Source organism: Schistocerca cancellata, chromosome 9, assembly GCF_023864275.1.
Source record: "Schistocerca cancellata isolate TAMUIC-IGC-003103 chromosome 9, iqSchCanc2.1, whole genome shotgun sequence".
Taxonomy (NCBI): Eukaryota; Metazoa; Arthropoda; class Insecta; order Orthoptera; family Acrididae; genus Schistocerca; species Schistocerca cancellata.
In genome coordinates, this window is record NC_064634.1 from 400728187 (window position 1) to 400748122 (window position 19936).

Sequence of the window (19936 nt, forward strand, 5' to 3'; positions counted from 1 at the left end):
CAATGTACACTGGACTATGGTTGGTGGTTTTAACATCTCCTTCTCATTAAAATCTGTAGGAAAATCAACATCCTGCCATTGAGTCAAACTACAAGTGCATAAATTTGGATAACAACCAATACCAGAGCACCTCTTGCAGTCAATGTACAAAGGAAGTTAAAAATTCATAGTTCAAAGTCATAATTGGTTACTTATCTTTTTCATATGATTTAGAGGGCCAGGGTTTTACATCTCATTAACAAGCCATTCATTTGATGCATCTCAGTTTATTTTACAAGGGCTCAGGACTCAAACATGAACATCAAAGTAACATAGTGATCAACTTGGAGAAAACGGAACAAAGGGGCAGTACACTCTGTTGTGGTTTTATTTATATTTTTAATGGTTAACAGAATTCATTGCTTTATTATGAGAATAATTTCAATTAGTTTTAATGTACAGTAACAATTTTACAATTTCTATAACATCATAATTATTCAATGCTTTATTGCCTGGTCAGTGACATTATGACCTTTTGTATTATGCTCATTTTCATTTATAAGTGAATTTTACATTTGACTTGTTTTACATTTCTCATAAAAATTTCACTACTTCAACAGGGCTGCAAAAGTGACATATATTCAGCAGTTATTTTTAATTACATAATTGTGGAATTCTCTTTTTTTCTATATAACACTTTTATATAGGAAAATTTGGGGTTATAGAACTATTTGTTTCTTCCCTAGAAATTTTTTTAAAACTTTTATTCATGATGCTGAGAAAAACACATACAAAAATAACAGGAATTTTCATTTTTTCAGTACCTTACCCAGATTTTACAGAAAAAAATTTTGAGCCTACTTTTGATGCGTTAACCGCAGTTGCTGTGTCAACTGAATCACATGTCAGGGTGAACAGGACCTCTCAGTTAAATAAATGAATTACATGACCTCTAAATATATAAATTTATTGCAACAACATTCATAACAATGCTAAACATCCATTTATGAATATATTAATGAAAAAAATCTTGGAAATAATAAAACTTCTCCACATTGATTTTAGCAACAACAATATGGATCCAAAACACATTTCCATAGTGAGTCCTAGTCCCATTTATTGGATTGGGACATTTGGCAATTATTTCACTTGGAGCAATATAGATATCATCTTCTATTGCAGCTTCGAATTTTGTAGTAGAAACACTTCATAGTAATCATCACACATTTTAATGCCTTGAGCAAATAAGTGTGACTGCTCGTGGCACTTTTCCCTTGTACTTTAATTACAATGAAGTCTCTTTCTTCACTGTTTGAATGTTTTCATCACCACTTGTGTAAAAGCCCGTATCAGAAGAATCAATGTACTGGACATGATCAGCATTTTCAGAGCTGCTGCTTCTCTCTTCCAATATTTGACTGAAGGCTTTACTTAATTTAATTTATACTTCATTGGCAACTGCTTGGATCTCTTTGTTGCTGCCTCTAACTGTGGTTTAACTGGTGTTACTATTAAGGACAGCTGATTTTCCTTTCTTTCTGCCTCTTGTTGTTTTCCTTCCATCAGTCATAAGTTAAGGATGTTTGCACACTTATGTACAATTGAAAGATGTAGTATCCTGACCTGCATATTACTACCTAACTTAGAAATTTAAAAAAAAGCAAAAAAACTCTCATTTTTATTCAAATATATCATCTCACTACTCATCAATATACTGAAATAGCAAACTCAGGAGAAGACAAGCCTTCTGTATGAAACATGTATGCATCATATAGTTCACTATGTTGTGGGATCAGATACTATATCTAATCTTAGTTCTGACTGTTACATTTTACGGGGACCAAAAACAAGTGAAGACAGCCCACTGTCATACACTGTATTGCACTGTATTACAACTTTTCTTGATTCTACTACTTCTATCAGTCACCTCACAGAATGACTTCTTAAAGGTCTGATTAATATTGTATATACAAGAAACAAGTTTTGGGACCTGTTGAAGAAAGTTAGGTGGTGGTTGTTGGGATGTTTAAGGGGGACTAAACAGCGAAGGTCATCAGTCCCCCATTCCAAAATCAGGCGAGCCGAAAATCCACGGAGCAGGTAAAAACCAAAGGGGGAGGAGACGTCCCCCCAGGCGCTAAAAGAACACAAATGGAGCAACAAACATTACAGATAAGAACAGGACAGAGGAACACCAGACAGAAAGAAACAGAAGAAAGGAAGACGGCCGGAGACTGGTTGACTGACCACGAGAACAAAAAAGGGAAAGAGCCAACCATCTCACGGCGCACCAGAACAGCAACAGACACAAGGACAAAAGACACAGAAAAGGAAAGGTGCAAGACCTCCCTAAATCGAACCATAAAACGGACTACCACGGATAAAATTTAAAACGGCATCAGCCATGGAGGCATCGTCAGATAAAATCAAAGCCAAAGTACCCGGGAGATTAAAAGATTGCCGGAGTGTGCGCAGTCGAGGACACTCCAGCAAAATGTGGCCGACCGTCAGCCGGGACCCACACCGACACAAGGGGGGATCCTCCTGATGCAACAGATGGCCGTGCGTCAGGTATGTATGGCCGATGCGCAGCCGACACAGGACTACCGAGTCCCTGCGAGAAGCCCGCAGGGAGGAACGCCACACATCGGTCGTCCCCTTGACAGCCCGCAGTTTATTCGGGGCTGTCATGCCACGCCACTCAGCAGCCCACACCCCAATCAGCTTACGGCGCAACACCATCTGCTGGTCGCGAGCCGTAAGGCCGACCTCCAAAGCCGGGGCGTCGATCGCCCCTTTGGCCAGCCTGTCTACACGTTCGTTCCCTGGGATGCCAACATGACCGGGCGTCCAAACCAGGACCACCAAACGACCAGAACGGGCAATGGCGGAAACAGTCTCCTGAATGGAGGACACCAGAGGAGAGGAGGGATAGCAGCGGTCGATGGCCTGAAGGCTGCTCGGGGAGTCACTGCAGATGACGACGGACCTACCTGAGCAGAAACGCATATGCTCAAGAGCGCGCAATATGGCCACCAGCTCTGCAGTAAAAACACTGCAGCCAGCCGGCAAGGAGCGCTGCTCAACATGAGCAGCATGAGCAAAAGAGTAGGCAGTGCGACCATCAACCAGGGAACCATCAGTGTAGACAGTCTCACAGTCCGAAAAAGAGGCGAGGAGAGCAAGAAAACGGCGACGGAGGGCCATAGGCGGAATCGAGTCCTTAGGTCCCTGTGCCAAATCCAGACGGACGGATGGCCGGGACAAACACCAGGGGGGCGTAGGTGCACGGACCCGAAAGGGAGGCGGAAGAGGGAATGAACCCAATTCCGACAGCAGGGACTGAACGCGGACAGCGACGGAAAGCCCAGACCTAGGTCGCCGTTCGGGCAGATGGAGGACCATAGCAGGGAAAAGCAGGCGACGATTGGGATGATCTGGCGAGCAATGAACGTGGACAGCATAGTCGACGAGCAGACGATGGCGGCGAATTCGCAGCGGGGGAACCCCGGCCTCCACCAGTAGACTATCCACGGGGCTGGTGCGAAAAGCGCCAGTGGCAAGCCTAACCCCACAGTGGTGTATGGGGTCTAACAACTTCAACACTGAGGGGGACGCAGACCCATAGGCCAGGCTCCCATTATCAAGCCGGGACTGCACAAGGGCCCTGTACAACCGCAGCAGCGTGCAGCGATCTGCACCCCAAGACGTGTGGCTAAGGCAGCGGAGGGCGTTGAGGTGCCGCCAGCATTTTTGCTTCAGCTGGGTAACATGAGGAACCCATGTGAGTCGGGCATCAAACACGAGTCCCAAGAAGCGGCAAGTGTCCACCACTTCAAGCAGGTGGCCGTCGAGGTAAAGTTCAGGATGAGGGTGGACCGTCCGACGCCTGCAGAAGTGCATAACTCGAGTCTTGGGTGCAGAGAACTGAAAACCGTGAGTCAGAGCCCATGATGCTGCCTTGCGAACGGCGACTTGCAGCCTGCGTTCGGCGACTCCCGTAGTCGTGGAGCTAAATGAGATGCAGAAGTCGTCGGCATACAAAGAAGGAGACACCGACGACCCCACTGCTGCAGCCAGACCATTAATGGCCACTAAAAATAAGGATACACTCAACACCGAGCCCTGTGGGACCCCATTTTCCTGTATGTAAGAGGGACTAGAGGTGGCACCGACTTGCACCCGGAAAGAGCGGCGCAATAAAAAGCTTTGAAGAAAAGCCGGGAGCCGACCACGAAGACCCCACTCATGCAATGTGGCGAGGATGTGATGCCTCCATGTGGTGTCATACGCCTTCCGCAGATCGAAAAACACAGCAACGAGATGCTGACGTCGGGCAAAGGCCATACGGACAGCAGATTCCAGCCGCACCAAATTGTCCACTGCAGACCGGCCCCGACGGAAGCCACCCTGGGATGGAGCGAGGAGACCGCGCGACTCAAGGACCCAACACAAACGCCGCCCCACCATACGTTCGAGCAACTTGCACAAAACGTTGGTGAGGGTAATGGGACGATAGCTGTCCACCGCCAGTGGGTCCGCACCGGGCTTCAAGATGGGGACAATAACACCCTCTCGCCATTGCGATGGGAACACGCCTTCGCTCCAAATGCGATTAAATATCGCGAGAATGTGTCTCTGGCAGTCCCTGGAGAGATGCTTCAGCATCTGTGCGTGGATGCAGTCCGGTCCTGGTGCTGTATCAGGGCAATCGGCGAGGGCAGCGAGGAATTCCCTCTCGCTGAAAGGAGCATTGTAAGTTTCAGAACGACGCGTGTGGAACGATAATGGCGTCTGCTCGGCCCGCTCCTTGAGAGAGCGAAAGGCGGGGGGATAAGTTGCAGTCGCAGAGCTCGTAGCGAAGTGCGCAGCAAGGTGTTCAGCAATGGCGGCAGCGTCCGTGCACACAGCGCCGTCCAAAGAGATCCCAGGGACACCCGTAGGGGTCTGGTGTCCATAAATCCGCCGTATCCGGGACCACACGAGCGAGGGGGAAACACGGGAGCCCAAGGAGGAAACATACCGCTCCCAGCACTCCTGCTTGCGCCGTGCAATAAGACGGCGGGCGAAGGCACGGAGCCTCTTAAAGGCGATGAGGGTCTCCAGAGACGGGTGCCGCCTATGACGCTGGAGAGCCCGCCTACGGTCACGAATAGCCTCAGCAATCTCCGGCGACCACCAGGGGACAGCCTTCCTCCGAGGGAGGCCAGAAGAACGGGGGATGGAAGCCTCAGCCGCTGAAAGGATGGACGTGGTTAAAACACGAACCACCTCGTCAATGTCACCCTGTGGGGGAGACTCAATGGTTGCAGCGGAAGTAAAAGCTGGCCAGTCAGCCCTGTGGAGAGCCCAGCGGGGCAAGCGCCCAGAAGAATGACACTGGGGCAGTGACAAATAGATGGGAAAATGGTCACTACCACACAGGTCAGGGTGCACTCTCCAGTGGAGGGACGGGACAAGGCCAGGGCTGCAAATAGAGAGATCGATGGCCGAGAACGAGCCATGGGCCACACTGAAATGCGTGGGAGCACCGGTGTTCAGGAGGCTAAGGTCGAGCTGAGCCAACACATGCTCCACGGCCCGACCGCGAACATCGGAGACAGTCCCACCCCATAGAGGGTTGTGGGCATTGAAATCACCCAGCAGCAAAAAAGGTGGCGGCAGTTCGGCTATCAGAGCAGCCAGGACATGCTGTGCGACAACACCATCAGGTGGAAGGTAAATACTGCAGACGGTGATAGCCTGTGGCGTCCACACCCGAACAGCGACAGCCTCTAAAGCTGTTTGTAGAGGTACAAACTCGCTGTGAAGAGAGTTAAGGACATAGATGCAGACGCCACCAGACACCCTTTCATAAGCTGCTCGGTTCTTAAAATAACCCCGATAGCCACGGAGGGCGGGGGTTCGCATTGCTGGAAACCAAGTTTCCTGCAGAGCAATGCAAAGGAAAGGATGACGGCTGAGAAGTTGGCGGAGCTCAGCTAGATGGTGGAAGAAACCGCTGCAGTTCCACTGGAGGATGGTATTAGCCATGGATGGGAAAGGCGTGAAGGGACTGGGGAGGCAGATTACGCCTCCGGGGCCCCTGCTGCTACTGAGTCACCACCTGGACAACAGCTATCTATTGCATCCGAGGGACTGGCGAGATCCATGTCCTCAGCGGACGCCAGGATCTCCACCTCATCTTCGGACGCAGAGGGAGAAGGTTGCGGTGGGACAGGTGCCACCGCAATTTCAGGATGCTTGGGAGCCTTTTTCTTCGACAGCTTTGCGCGCTGAGCCTTAGGTGGTTCTGGCTGGGAGGGCCTCACTGGGTCAGTCTCTGGGACTGAAGACGACCGTGACGCCCTACGACCAGCGACCGGTGGCTGTTTGACAACCTTGCGGGCGTCCGCTTTGGCACTGGGCAAAGCCTGGGATGGGAGGGCCCCAAGGGACCCCTTCCGAGCGAGAGGAGCCGAAGAAGGCTCACGCTTCTCCGGCTGTGAAGGGGGAACAGATGTCCCCGGTGGTTGGGGTGGTGTTGCTCCTGAAGTAGATGGAGCAGGAGCAACAGGGAGTGAAGTGCCCCCCACAACCAAGGGGGCCGGTGAATGCTGACCGAGCTGAGATCGAACTGGTGTTGCAGCAGCGGCATAACTAGTTGTAAGGCGCCCTTCCCCAATTGGCTCGCTCTTCGGAATAATTTAGAAAGATGGAGGTCAAACCCGAGAGGGGACCATCACATAAGGCCGAAACATGTGAGACTCCTTTTAGTCGCCTCTTACGACAGGCAGGAATACCGCGGGCCTATTCTAACCCCCGAACCCGCAGGGGGAGAAGAAAGTTAATGATGATTGTAGTAGAATAACAGATATCAAATTCCTGACAGAATTTTTCCTCGTATCTCTTCACTAACATTATTATTGGATTAAGACAATGCATTGAATTTAGAGAACAATACTTTATGACTTTTCAGCAAATGCGAGCGATGTGCAGTTTGTCTTCATGAGGAAATGGGTGCACCTGCGGAAGCAAGTGTAGGTGTCGAACGAGATGGAGGTTGGGCAGAGTTCTGCCTAGTGCCACAGTCGCAGTTACACTTGCTGCCATCAGACGTCCCTCTCAAACAAGGTCTGTTTATCAGCATCTTCTGAGTTTGTGTACTACTGATGAGCATTCTGAATTAAATTAAGTGTGGCTAGTAAGGAATCTAAGAGCTTCCTACCTCAATCTCTCTCATAAACGGGACCTAGGTGATGGACATTTGGATGAAGTATGCTAACTGTTGTCATAATTGTTTCTTCATCTCTTGTATCAGTTATGCGTAATATTTCTACATCTCCTCAGGAATATGATGTTGTATTGAACAACCACACATCTGTAATTGGCTTAATTTGTTAATCTTAATGTATTTATGAACATTGAATACTTGAAATGGAATTGTGTACTGACATAATTTTTCATGAACTTTGTTTTCATACCACAAAATCCTTTCATGTATTGGGGTGATTATAATTTACAGCTAAGTCATATTTACCTTGAGCCCAGGCTTAGCACTTTGTCTTAAACTAAAGCCACTATTCTCATTTAATCTGTACTCATTATTTTGAAACTCTGAGTAGTCCAGTTAACATCCCTAATGCCCATGGCCTTACTGCTATTGAACACTACCTTTCCCAACATCCAATAGATTCCAGACCAACATCCTCCTTCCTAGTCACCATAACCAACTAAATCCTCACCCACAATTAGTTCTCTTTTCAAGGCATTACCTACAAACAAATCTGGGATACAGCTATGGTCACCCACATGGCACCATCCTATGCCAACCTATTCATGACCCGTCTAGAGGAATCTTTCCTAAACACCCAGAATCCTAAAACCTTCATCTGGTTCATAATCATTGACAACATCTTTGGAGTCTAGATTGAGGGTGAGGGCACCCTAACCACATTCCTCCAGAGCCTCAACAGCTTCTCCCTCATTTGCTTCACCTGGTCCTACTCAACCCAATGAGCCACCTTCCTAGATGTTGACTTCCACATCAAAGATGGCTACTACATCAGTACCTCTGTCCATATCAAAACTACTAACCACCAGCAATACCTCCACTTCGACAGCTGCCACCTGTTCCCTACCAAGTAGTCTTCTTATGGTTGTTGCATCTGCAGTTATAAGTAGTCCCTCTCAAAATCTGAGGCGTGTTTTTTAAGTAAGTACCTCTTTGAAATTAAAAAAAGACGTGCTAAGATATTTCAATAATTTTATTTTTACATGAAAGCCTGTACCTTAATCTACTTTTCTACAGAATTTCCGTCAATATTATGGCACTTGTCGTAATGTTGTACCAGTTTTTGATACCCTCCTCATAGAAGTCTGCCGCCTGACTTGTTAACCACTGCATCACCACTGTTTTCACTTCGTCATCATCTTGAAGATGCTGACTGCCCAGGTGTTTAATCAAGTGCAGGAACAGATGGTAGTCATTGGGCACAAGATCGGGGCTGTATGGAGGATGATCTAGAGTTTCCCATCGAAAAGATGTGATGAGATCTTTGGTCTGATATGCCACATGTGGACGTGCATTGTCTTGCAGCAAAACGATGCCCTTGCTCAACTTGCATGGACTGTTGCTTTATTCTGGTGTGACGTAGGCCACCCATGATTCATTGCTTGTAACAATTTGGCTTAAGAAATCATCACCGTTGTTGTGGTACTGCTCAAAGAAAGTCAATGCACAGTCTAAACGTTTGGTTTTGTGCACATCCGTCAACATTTTAGGTGCCCAACTTGAGCACAATTTTCGGTAATTCAAGTGCTCGGTCACAATGGCATACAAAACACTATGAGAAACATTAGGAAGCCATCCTGCAAGGAGCAAATCGTAAAGCGTTTCTTTTCTCTAAACTTATTGTCCACTTCCTGCACCAAATTTTCATTAACGACCGAAGGACGCCTACTCCGTTGCTCATCATGCACATTTGTGCGGCCATCTTTAAATGCTCTCACCCACTTTCTTACCATTCCATCACTTATAATGTTTTCCCCGTAAACTACACAGATCTCACGATGAATATCGATCGCTTTTAGACATCGGAGCCATCTTAAACACTCAGTACACAATGTAAACAAGGAAGAATCAGACTGTAATGGCATCAGTGTATAGATGAAGGTACAGGTTTTCATGTAAAAATAAAATTATTGAGATATCTTAGCATGTCTTTTTTTAATTTCAAAATGGTACTTACTTAAAAAACACGCATCATATACTGAGAGTCTCAGTGAAGCCTTCACAGACTGTAATTATCTTCCCGATCTTGTACAAAAACAAATCTCCCATGACTTATCTTTCCAGTCTCCCACCACCTTCCAAAGCCTCACTGTCCAGCCACAGAGGAGTATGCCCCTCATAACTCAGTACCACCCAGGACTGGAGCAACTGAATTACATTTTATGCCAGAGTTTTGACTACCGTATCTACTTGAATCTAAGCCGCACTCAAATCTAAGCCGCACCTGAAAAATGAGACTTGAAATCAAGGAAAAAAATAATTTTCCCGAATCTAAATCGCACCTGAAATTTGAGACTCAAAATTCAAGGGGAGAGAAAAGTTTTAGGCATCACCTCCAAATCGAAACAAAGTTGGTCTATTGTAATATGAGACACAATTTAGGTCGAATGAATGACGATACAGCTACAGTAATTTGGTTCGAGTCGTAAGCTTAGCAGTTAAGCTTTACCAGATAGCCATTGCTATGCGTCAGGCGCTCCGTACATATTTATACGGATACCCTTCCTTTTTCACGTGCTTCATCTGGTTCAAATCGGTTGCTTATTTTTCTTTGATCTGATAAGGGCCATTATCTTTGTTATAGGTGTTTACATCACTCTAAGCTGAAAATGCATTACTGTACTGTGTCATGCACTGTTTGTTGCATTCTGATAATGAGTGTTTACGACCTGTCGCCGCTCACGGCATGGCTTGCTTTTGTGCGCGCTGCCGCCGCTTACAATAAAAAAAAAGAGAGGAATTGTCTCATTAGCAAAACAATGCAAAGGGACTGCTATTTGTTGTTACTTACACTGCTGCTTTCTTTGATAATGATCAACAAGAACCAAATAATAGACTGTGTATGATAGATGTTCTGAACAAGAGTTTAGCTAAAATTTTTGTCTGATTGAAAATCTTTGCAGACGCCTCTTTTGTACATTACATTCTGCACAGAAATTAGAGTCATCTTAGATTTAAAAATCTAGTCAATTGCCGTTCTTCATTTCTGATTGTATCACTATTAGGCATAAGAATAATACAAATATAAACATGTCATGATATGTATATTCTTCCACATTTGCTATTGCTTCACACTAGTTTCATAGGTTATTAAGCAGACAGGATTTAAATGAGATAGCAGCAAACACAAAATAATACATGGCAAAATGTTTATGTTCGTATTATTCCTATGGTGAAGAGAATACTGCATGTGATTCACAATTCATAAAAGTTCTATTAGCAACCATCTCTTCTCACTGGTAGGAAAATATTCAGAACGTTAAGTTGGCCATATTGACAAACATCCCAAACAGTCTTGCCAGTCGGATTTTCGTAGAACATTGAAATGCTGCTGCATTTGAAGATGAACAATATGGAATTTGTATTTACTTCATTGGATAATGTATGAAAATGCAGTGGTCCAAACTCGGGGCGGAGAAAAAATGCTCGTCTTCCACCCTTTTTTTATTAAATTTATTTACTGATGCAGAGGTTTTGGCACCAGTATTTATCTTTGTGCCCGCAAAGCATGCCTGTGTAGCGCTACATAAATTCGACGGCAGAAGTTAGTTGTAGCGGCACCTACCAACATTTTTCAGAACTTCCGCTTACTTTGCACTCGATTCTAAGCCGCAGGCAGTTTTTTGGATTACAAAAACCGGAAAAAAAGTGCGGCTTAGATTCGAGTAAATACGGTACCTCTCATCATGCCCTTAAATGAGAAATGTCTTGCCCACTATCCTTCCCACCCCTCCCACAATGGTATTCCACTGTCCATTGAACCTACACAATATACTCATCCATCCCTGCACAACCCCTGCTCCCAACCCCTTTCCTCATGGCTTATATCCCTATAATAGACCTAGATGCAAGACCTGTCCCATACATCCTCCCACCACCACCTGCTCCAGCCATCACAACCACCTGCCCCATCAAAGGCAGAACTACCTGAGAAATGAGCCATGTGATCTACAAGCTCAGCTGCAAACACTGTGCTGCATTCTATGTGGGCTTGACAACCAACAAGCTGTCTGTTCGCCTGAATGGCCATTGACAAGCTGTGGCCAAGAAACTTGTGGACCACCCTGTAGCTCAGTGCAGTGCCCAACATGGCATCCTTGACTTCAGTTTATTGCTTCACAGCCTGTGCCGTATGGATCCTTCCCACTAACACCAGCTTTTCTGAATTGCAAACATAGGTTCTTTCCCTGCAATATATCCTACATTCCCATAACCCTCCTAGCCTCAACCTTCGTTAGTTATTGTCACCCATCCAGCCCCTTCCCTGTTCCCATTCCAGCACTACACAGACCTCATTCCACCATTGCACCCAGTCTTTCTACTTCTCTCCTTTTCTGCTATCCCCCCCCCCTCCCCTCCACCTCTCCATTGCCCTCTGTTTAACCTACCGACTGCTCACAGTTGCACTACCCTCTCTCCACCTTGTCCCTGATTGCTCCCCAGTAACACTTCACTGTCCACCATCCCATCCCCACTATCCGTCTCCCTCCCCACCCCAGCCTCCTCCTTATCCCCACCCAGTTACCACTCCCATAGTGCACTGTTGCTGCTGCTCGCAGTGTGACTTCAGTTGCCAGGGACTGCAGTCGTGTGTATGTGAATTGCATTTGTGTGAGTGTGTATGTGTCTGTCATCTATTTTTGATGGAGGCCATACTGGCCAAAAGCTAATTTATGACAGTCTTTTTGTTGTGTCAATCTGCAACTCAGCATCTCCACTATATGGTGAGCAGCAACTTTCCTTTTCATAATATTGTTACAAATCATTAGTGTCCCTGCTTGTGCATTCAGTGTGTGAAATCATGACTGCACTAGAAGTTTCTTGAGGTGTTTGATCATACTTTACTCAGAACTCACCTGCACTGCATCAAGGAGATGTCATCTTTCGTAGGCCTGTTCTTAGAACGTACTTACCATCGTTCATCAGACCCAAAGCGCATTGGCAAAATTGTGTAAAAGATTCCAAATGTAATAAAAAAGTATAAAATTTCAGTTTATTTGGTACATTAATTACTACAAGGACCTGTACTAAATGCTATGCACCTGTAGCTCAGTAGTCAGCAAAGTTGACAACCCTGTGAAGGATCCATGATTGATTCCCAGTACTGCCAGGAATTTTTCCTTAGTGGTAGGGCTTGAACAGGGGTCCACTCAGTCTCTAGCCTCTTGGTACCATCTAAGGAGCTACTTCATTGATTAGTATTGGCTTCAGGTCACGAAAGCTGACAATGTCTACGAGAGTGGTGTGCTGACACCACACCCCACCATTCCACATCCAGGTAGGCCATTGACAGTGGACAGTACAGTGGACCAACCAGGGCCTATGGATGGAGTTTACAAGAAATATACTCTTCTTTTAAAATTTTCGCATATAAGAAAACAAATAAGCCTAGAATACGTTTTTCACCTTTTCACAACTTATACCCACATTCTTTCGGCTGCCAGTTTACACTTTCTTCAGTCTTTTTTTACAATAGTTATGTTTCTAAAAGCCCTATTCTGTTCTAGAATAAAACAATAGTTACTCGTAGAAATTCTATTGTTGTTCTGCATAAAATAAAAAATTCTGCTAACAATATTAAAAGCTTCTATTTCTGCTACTGCTCTATGCTGAAAAATGTGATTAGCTTCTTGCTTCCACTGTTTCATCACATTTTCCACGCAGTGTGACTCCATAATCTAATCAAAGCATCTTTTGGCAATCCATGTCCAAGTTGTTACATATTCAAGAAAATATTATTTTAGAATCTTATATATAATATTTTAAAACATTCCTTTGTAATTCATTACCGTTATATTAAAAATGCACTGGAAGAAAGCAAAAAGAAAGAAAAAATTATGTCAGGACAAAGCATTCCCTGATATTGCCACTCTACAGTAATGAGCCACTGAATGTATGTCCTTTCTTCAGTCTATTAGACTATATAAATGTTTTAATCAAATAAAACTATTTGATTCCAGAGACCTTTCAGGTCTTAAACATCTAGATGTCTACATGCAGAATGAACCAATGAATGAAAATTTGTACCAAGGCCAAGATTCATACCTGGGTCTCCTGCTCACTAGGCACATGCACTAACCACTATGCCACCCCAGCACAGTGTCTTTGCACAGCTGCATGAACTACTCCAACACACATCCCTCCTCAATCCAAATTCCAATTCTCTACTTCTGTAATGTACCTTCTTTTCTGATTTTTGCTTTAACACCTTCTAGGAACTGTGTTCCGATTTCAATTCTGAATCCACTCTTGCTCTTCCTTTTCTTCTGGTATTCCCTCATTGAATCGCTGTGTTTCTGTTTCCTGCCTTCAGACCACTTTGGGTCAGTTTTATTTTACTTCCTGCCTTTGAACCTTTCCAGTTTTAAAACTTTATCCCGAAAAATTTTCCTTTCCAATTCTTCTTGCTCTCTTATGTTATTTCTTTCCAAATCTTTCCTAACCTCTTGAATCCAGGTGGTTGTTGATTTTTCTTCTGCAAGGTATTTAAAGATCTGCTTGGTGAATCTGGTGTCATCCAGTGTGTAAATGTATTCAAAAAACAGTAATCTCCTTTTATTTATTATTTACAACATGTTTTGTACGTTCTGATAAATTTCTTTGTCACTTCTTAATTTCCAAAATGTTGCATCTTTCTGGGGCCTTTATATTTTTTGTAGAGTTCTTCTTTCTTTCTCGTATTTCTTATTTATCAAGCTTATTATTTAATACTAGACATACACTAGCATACAGGTGTTCTGGATTCACTGCTGTGTTGTACTGCTTTATTTTAAGTTTTTTTTAGATAAATACATTTTGCTGTAGGTACGGTTAGTTGTACCATACACTTTTTCCACCTTGTGTATCCATTCTGCTGGAGCAGATTTTTCTAAACAATGTTTTTGAATAGTCTCCCTGAAATATCTGAATTCTTTTAACTTTCCTCTTTGCTCAGTAACTCTTATTAAATATTTTTGAGTACTTTTTATATTTGTCATAAATTTCGTTTTCTCTGCAGAGAATCATAAACCCATCATGTTAGCTGTCTCTTCAGGAAGATTAAAAATTGACTTGCATTGTTGCATTTGCCACGCTTTCAGAAAGTACGAGAAAATAATCCACAAATTCTAGGCAATTTATTACAATGCCTTTGTTTTTTATCGCTAGCACAAGTGATGATATATTGGATTCTTTCAGTTTTTCATTCTAAATTGCCACAACTTTCTCTGTGACACAGTTAAAAAGAAAAGGAGATAAGTCATAAGTTTACCTGATTCCTGAAGAGCTGAGTTCCTACTGCTGTTGAGTACACAAGGAACTTTACATAACCCCAGAGGTTATGTCGAGTCGAGAGGGGTGAGGTCAGGGGAGCACACAGGCCAAGGGACTGGGCATCCCTTCCCAATTACTCCCTGCCTAAAACTGCTCATTAAATATGCCCTGACCATCACAGCTAATTGGACTACTGTCATGCTGAAACCACAAACTAGTGTGCAAATGCAAGAGAAGGCCCTCCAGGAGGCCAAGCAAAGCATTCTCCTGAAAGTTTAAGTACTATGTACCATTCAAACAATTTGGTAAGATGTGTGGCCCATTAAGGTGATCTCCAACAATTCCAGCCCAAACGTTTACTGAGAATCTCACCTGGTAACTTCTCATACAGGCACTGTGTGGACTCTGAACAGCCCATTGGTGGCTATTGTGGGGATTAAAAATACCCTCTTTGTATAAGTTGACTTGTCAGTAAACAGTACAAAGCCTAAATATTGGGAACAAAGGAGACCCTATGAGAATTGTTGTTATGGTTCAAAATCAGGCTGTCCCATGCTTTGAACTGATTGATCAAGGAATGGATGTTGGTGGTACCGTACAAAATCTGCCGGACACTCACACGTTCTTCATGTATTGCAAGGCCAATTACACGTGTGCTTGTTCTTGCTTCCTTCATACAACTGATGAGCAGTATGTGGCATTCCTGTGAGCTTCACCATAACACAGATGCTTATAATATCACCAAATTGTCGAAATGTGTAATTACCCTGCAGTACTTAAAGCACAATAAGCAGACAACTTTACACTGACGCATATTGACTAGCTGTGTGTTTATAGCATAGCACCAGTGGATGTAAGGGGGTGAACTTAAGGATGACAAGCAAAAAGTACACTACTCTCTGTACACAGGCTCGAGTAGACCAAGTTGTGTGTTTAGTCTTTCATCCACAACAATAACATAACATCAGTGGATAAAAGGATAGTTACCAAAGGGATAAGAGGTCAAACACCTTCTACTGCCATAGACACTTTGTTTCACATGTACAGCAACAGGTTCTTCATATCAAAATATTCTGTATTTTATTCTGTACAGTCTCCAAAATTTTTAAAACATCATGCAACACATACATATATATTTTAAGTCAGCAATTACGCTGAGTTAGACTTGAATTTATAATCCACATTATTAGTTTAAAAAAACTGACTCCATTAGTGAATGTGGTTTTCATGAGAACTGTTATTAATTAAAAGATATGACTAATTGAAAATAATCCTACAGTTCATTATATCATAAATCTTGTGCACTGGGCGACAATTTGGATAAAGTGACATAACCCTTAGAAATGCTCGCACCCCAACTTTGCAGTACCATAATGTAATTTTCATAGAACTAAATCAAAGAATGGAAAATCCAGGATGGAATGTAGAACTAATTCACTTAAGAGATATCTAACATTGGAAGTGCAGACTACCACAATTTTCAGTTACCGACTCAGTTCCTGTGCTTGTTAGATTCCAAAATTTGACACAGAACTGTTGTTGCTGCAGTTTTTATGGGGCAGATAACATATTTCACTGACTTCTTAAACTACTAATCAAAACATTGCATAATGTGTCATAATGAAAAACAAATTTGAATATGGCTGCCATTCTGATTCCCAGTGCAGATGCATAAAATGGTTTTGTGAACATTCTAAACTACTAACCCATAACATATTTCATAAAACACATTACTACCTTAGCATATAGCCCATTTTGAGTGGCAAAATCTGACCTGACCATTTTCAAAACATTGTGTAGTTACCAAAAACAACAAATATCTTGACGCTCACATTTAGAAGACTGATCCCATCCCAAAATCACAAGTCTGGGCTCAGAGATATCAGTGGTAACATCTCTATGTACCAGGAGTGCTAGGAAATGTATAATATATCTGAGCAGTTGTTGCAAGTAAAGTTCATTTTTATAAAGCAAGTATAAAACAACTAAATGAAATTATTACATAAAACTTATGCACTGTATGTTTTAATCATCTCGTTAACTTTTTATGCAACAAAAAAGTGAGCACTGTCTTGCTTATAAGATATTGGCACTGTGTCAAGTCTTCACTGTGTTCACTGATTATTGTGTCACATCACTGAGACACTGTTGTGTGGTTTATGTTTGGATGTAGAAGTGTGGTGGTACCTACCTGTATATAAAGAGAAAATTGAAAACTAGACCTGGCCATTGCATAATTTACAATGCTAATAAATGTGGGACATACCACATAATTGTATCAATTGTGTGGTTTGTGTGATTTGCACAATACTGGAACACAGTAATGAGCTATTTTACTGAGACCTCAGGCTATGAGACACCGAGGATTTTGAGACTCCAAGAACAAAATAGATAGGAGCTGAAACTTCCTGGCAGATTAAAACTGTATGCCAGATCAAGACTAGAACTCAGGACCTTTGCCTACTGATTGAGCTACCCAAGAATGACTCACCACCCATACTCACAGCCTTACTTCCACCAGTATCTCATCTCTCACATTCTTCTATAAAACTTGCAAGTCTAGCACACCTGGAAGAAAGGATATTGCAGAGACATGGGTTAGCCACAACCTGGGGGATGTTTCCGGAATGAAATTTTTCCTCTGCAGCAGAATGTGCTGATATGAAACTTACTGGTAGATTAAAACTCTGTTTTGGACTGACACTTGAACTCAGGACCTTTACAGCTCACAGAGATGCACAGTGGTGCCTCACACAGAGAGCTACAATACCAAGAATTGCTTCTCGGCTTTGGGCAAGTTCAGTGTGTAGGGGCTTTTTTTTAAAAAAATAAAAAAGTCACAACTCTGAGGACAGGTTGTGAGCCCTGCTTGGGTAGCTCGATTGGTGGAACACTTGCCTGTGAATGATAAAGTTCCTGAGTTCAAACCTCAGTGCAGCGCACAATTTTAATCTGCCAGGAAATTTCATATCAGTGCACATTTTGCTGCAGACCGATAATTTTTTATTCAAAATAGGAGCTGTCAGAGATTATGGGAATGAAAGATGTGTTGCAAGGATAACTCTCATGTATGTAGTTCAGAGAAGCTGGTGCTGTGCAGAAGGATCCAGATGGTACAAGTTATGGAGTGGCCATTGAACTCAAGCACATTATGCTCAGCAGGGTATTTCACTCTAAGCCTTAGTTTGGCAGTGGCTGTTCATTCTGTTGAACTGTGCTGCCCGGTGGTCATGACCACTTGTGGTCAGCTATTTTTTGCCAGGTGTTGAGATCAGAAGAAACAGAAAACTGATAGGAACAACAGTAGATATGTCAGTTAAGGTATTACCATATAGCAAGATTACAGAAACAAAACCTAAATGTTTATCATTAATACACATGTTATTGATGTTATGACAAAAGAGAGAAAGAGTTATTAAATATTTCAAGAACTAATATGCATATTAGATATTTCGACACTAAGCTGATAAAGAACCTCACTCCCTGGAAATGCTTTAGCACTGCAATTTGTAGGTGGAATGAAGCATGGGGATGAGTGATCCATAGCATGTCCGTAGGCATATGCATTATCAATAAATACATTTATTGTTCAAGCAAAGTTTACAAAGGTACAGTTTCTTCAGAGTTGCAGGTGGCAGCCAGGCATGGGTAGAGATGCTGTGAAAGAATGGTGATGCCTTGTCAGCACATTGTGACATTGCTGCCACAAGTCAGTGGCTCAGCTGCATGTGATGCTCACAGTGATAGCAGATGAGACATATGTAGCCCACCATATATACTGCAGTGACCGAGACTGGCTACCTTCTCAGCACTCAAAGACAGCTCATCACACACTCCGGTGAAGTCTACCAGCTGTGGTCCAAGATGCTGGTTATCATGTCTAGAGGTCCTGTCCATTCACCATGGATTGGTAGTGAAGACTGCAGCAGATGCTCACAAGCCAGCCAGGAGGTTGCGTGGACACACCTCACCTGGTTGGTGTGAAGACAGCAGTTCGTAGATCAACAGCAATGGCCCAGTTGAGGAGGAGAGCGGGCTGCTCAACAGTCTTTTCATCAGTGATGAGGCAGTGGGTAGCAATGGCAGACCATGTCTGTAGTATGCATCACGTATGGCTGCAAGCAGGTAGCACTGGCCATCATCAAAAAGCTCATCACGGGTTCACTCAAACTCATTAGACAATCTTTCAGTCTGGTCCTTCAACACAGACAGAATAGCATAATGAGAGAGTGTGTTCTTGTGGCCAGAAGGCTGCTTTATTTATAGGTGCCAAGCCTTCTCACCTATAATAAGGTGCCTCTGAGTGCTTCAGTTATTTTTCCCAGTTTACCAGATCCATCAGCACCCTTGCCTCGCAGTTGAAGTTTCAATAATAATTCTAGGCCATTGAACTTAGTCTTCCTGTCAATGTTTGACTCTGTAACAACATTCAGACATGGAATTACATAGTTACCTCACAGTGCATTGTCAAGTAGTACAGTGGTGTTTGCATTTCTGTTTGCCCAGTTCCAAAGTCTGTTGCATTGGTTTGAATGCCATGTTGACATATGACAGACACATTAGTTCAGCTCACGCCTACTCCATTCCAAGCTCACCTTATGAAACTTTAACAAAAATTTAAGCCTGCACAATAAAGTTATTCTGCTGTGGAACAATGCCTGTATCAATGCAAGTAATTTATATATCCAGTAGTGCCATAAGAACTTCAAGTTATAAGTTTTTTTTAATTGTATTGTAAGTGCAGTGGATATTAATTTAGGTCTGGAACTGTAGTAAATAAGGTGCTGCATTGATTTATATTTATTGGCTTACTTTATGAGTCAGGCAGGCAGGCCAGCACACCGGCCCTTGACACTAGTCCACTGGAGGGATTCATGCCAGGGACCAGCATGCCTTCCCACTTGGGAAGCAGTGTGTTAGACTGCGTGGCTAGCCGGTCTGGCTCACTCACATTATACAAGAAACAATGAAAATTTTATGCTTCCCATCAGTCGTCTCAAATCCCATGTATGCCTAGGGACCACAATATATGGGAATGAAAATTTATAATAAATTAAAAGGGAACAAGTTAATGCAGATAAATTTAGGTCCACTTAAAAGAAAGTTAGATGAGGCATTGACAATAAAATGTCGTTACTCAGTGGATGAATTCATGCACGATGAACTGGAAATCTGAGCTGAATGCATGTGTTACATATCCAAATAAATATCATATTAGTGTTATATTATTATTTATTTGGTAAAAAATCATTATAACTCATTGTAGATTTTTGACATGTCTCCTGCACCCAAAGCAAATGGATTGCAAATGTACATCATGAATGAATAAACCAAAATTCCACTATCAAAATTGACAGTATGATACAAAATGTAAACATAGCTTTCATAATATGTGCATGCACTTTTCCAAAGTACAAAAAGTGTTAGACTTTC

At 43.2% G+C, this 19936-nt stretch overlaps 1 protein-coding gene across 1 annotated transcript in view; it reads left to right on the top strand.

The window, feature by feature from the left end:
• The window catches only part of LOC126101449 (D-altritol 5-dehydrogenase-like), a 141053-nt gene that overhangs the window by 49956 nt on the left and 71161 nt on the right, over positions 1-19936 (top strand). The window contains exon 3 of the mRNA XM_049912103.1: positions 6938-7092. Coding sequence (XP_049768060.1) covers positions 6938-7092 — 155 coding nt within the window. The remainder of the gene's footprint in view (positions 1-6937; positions 7093-19936) is intronic.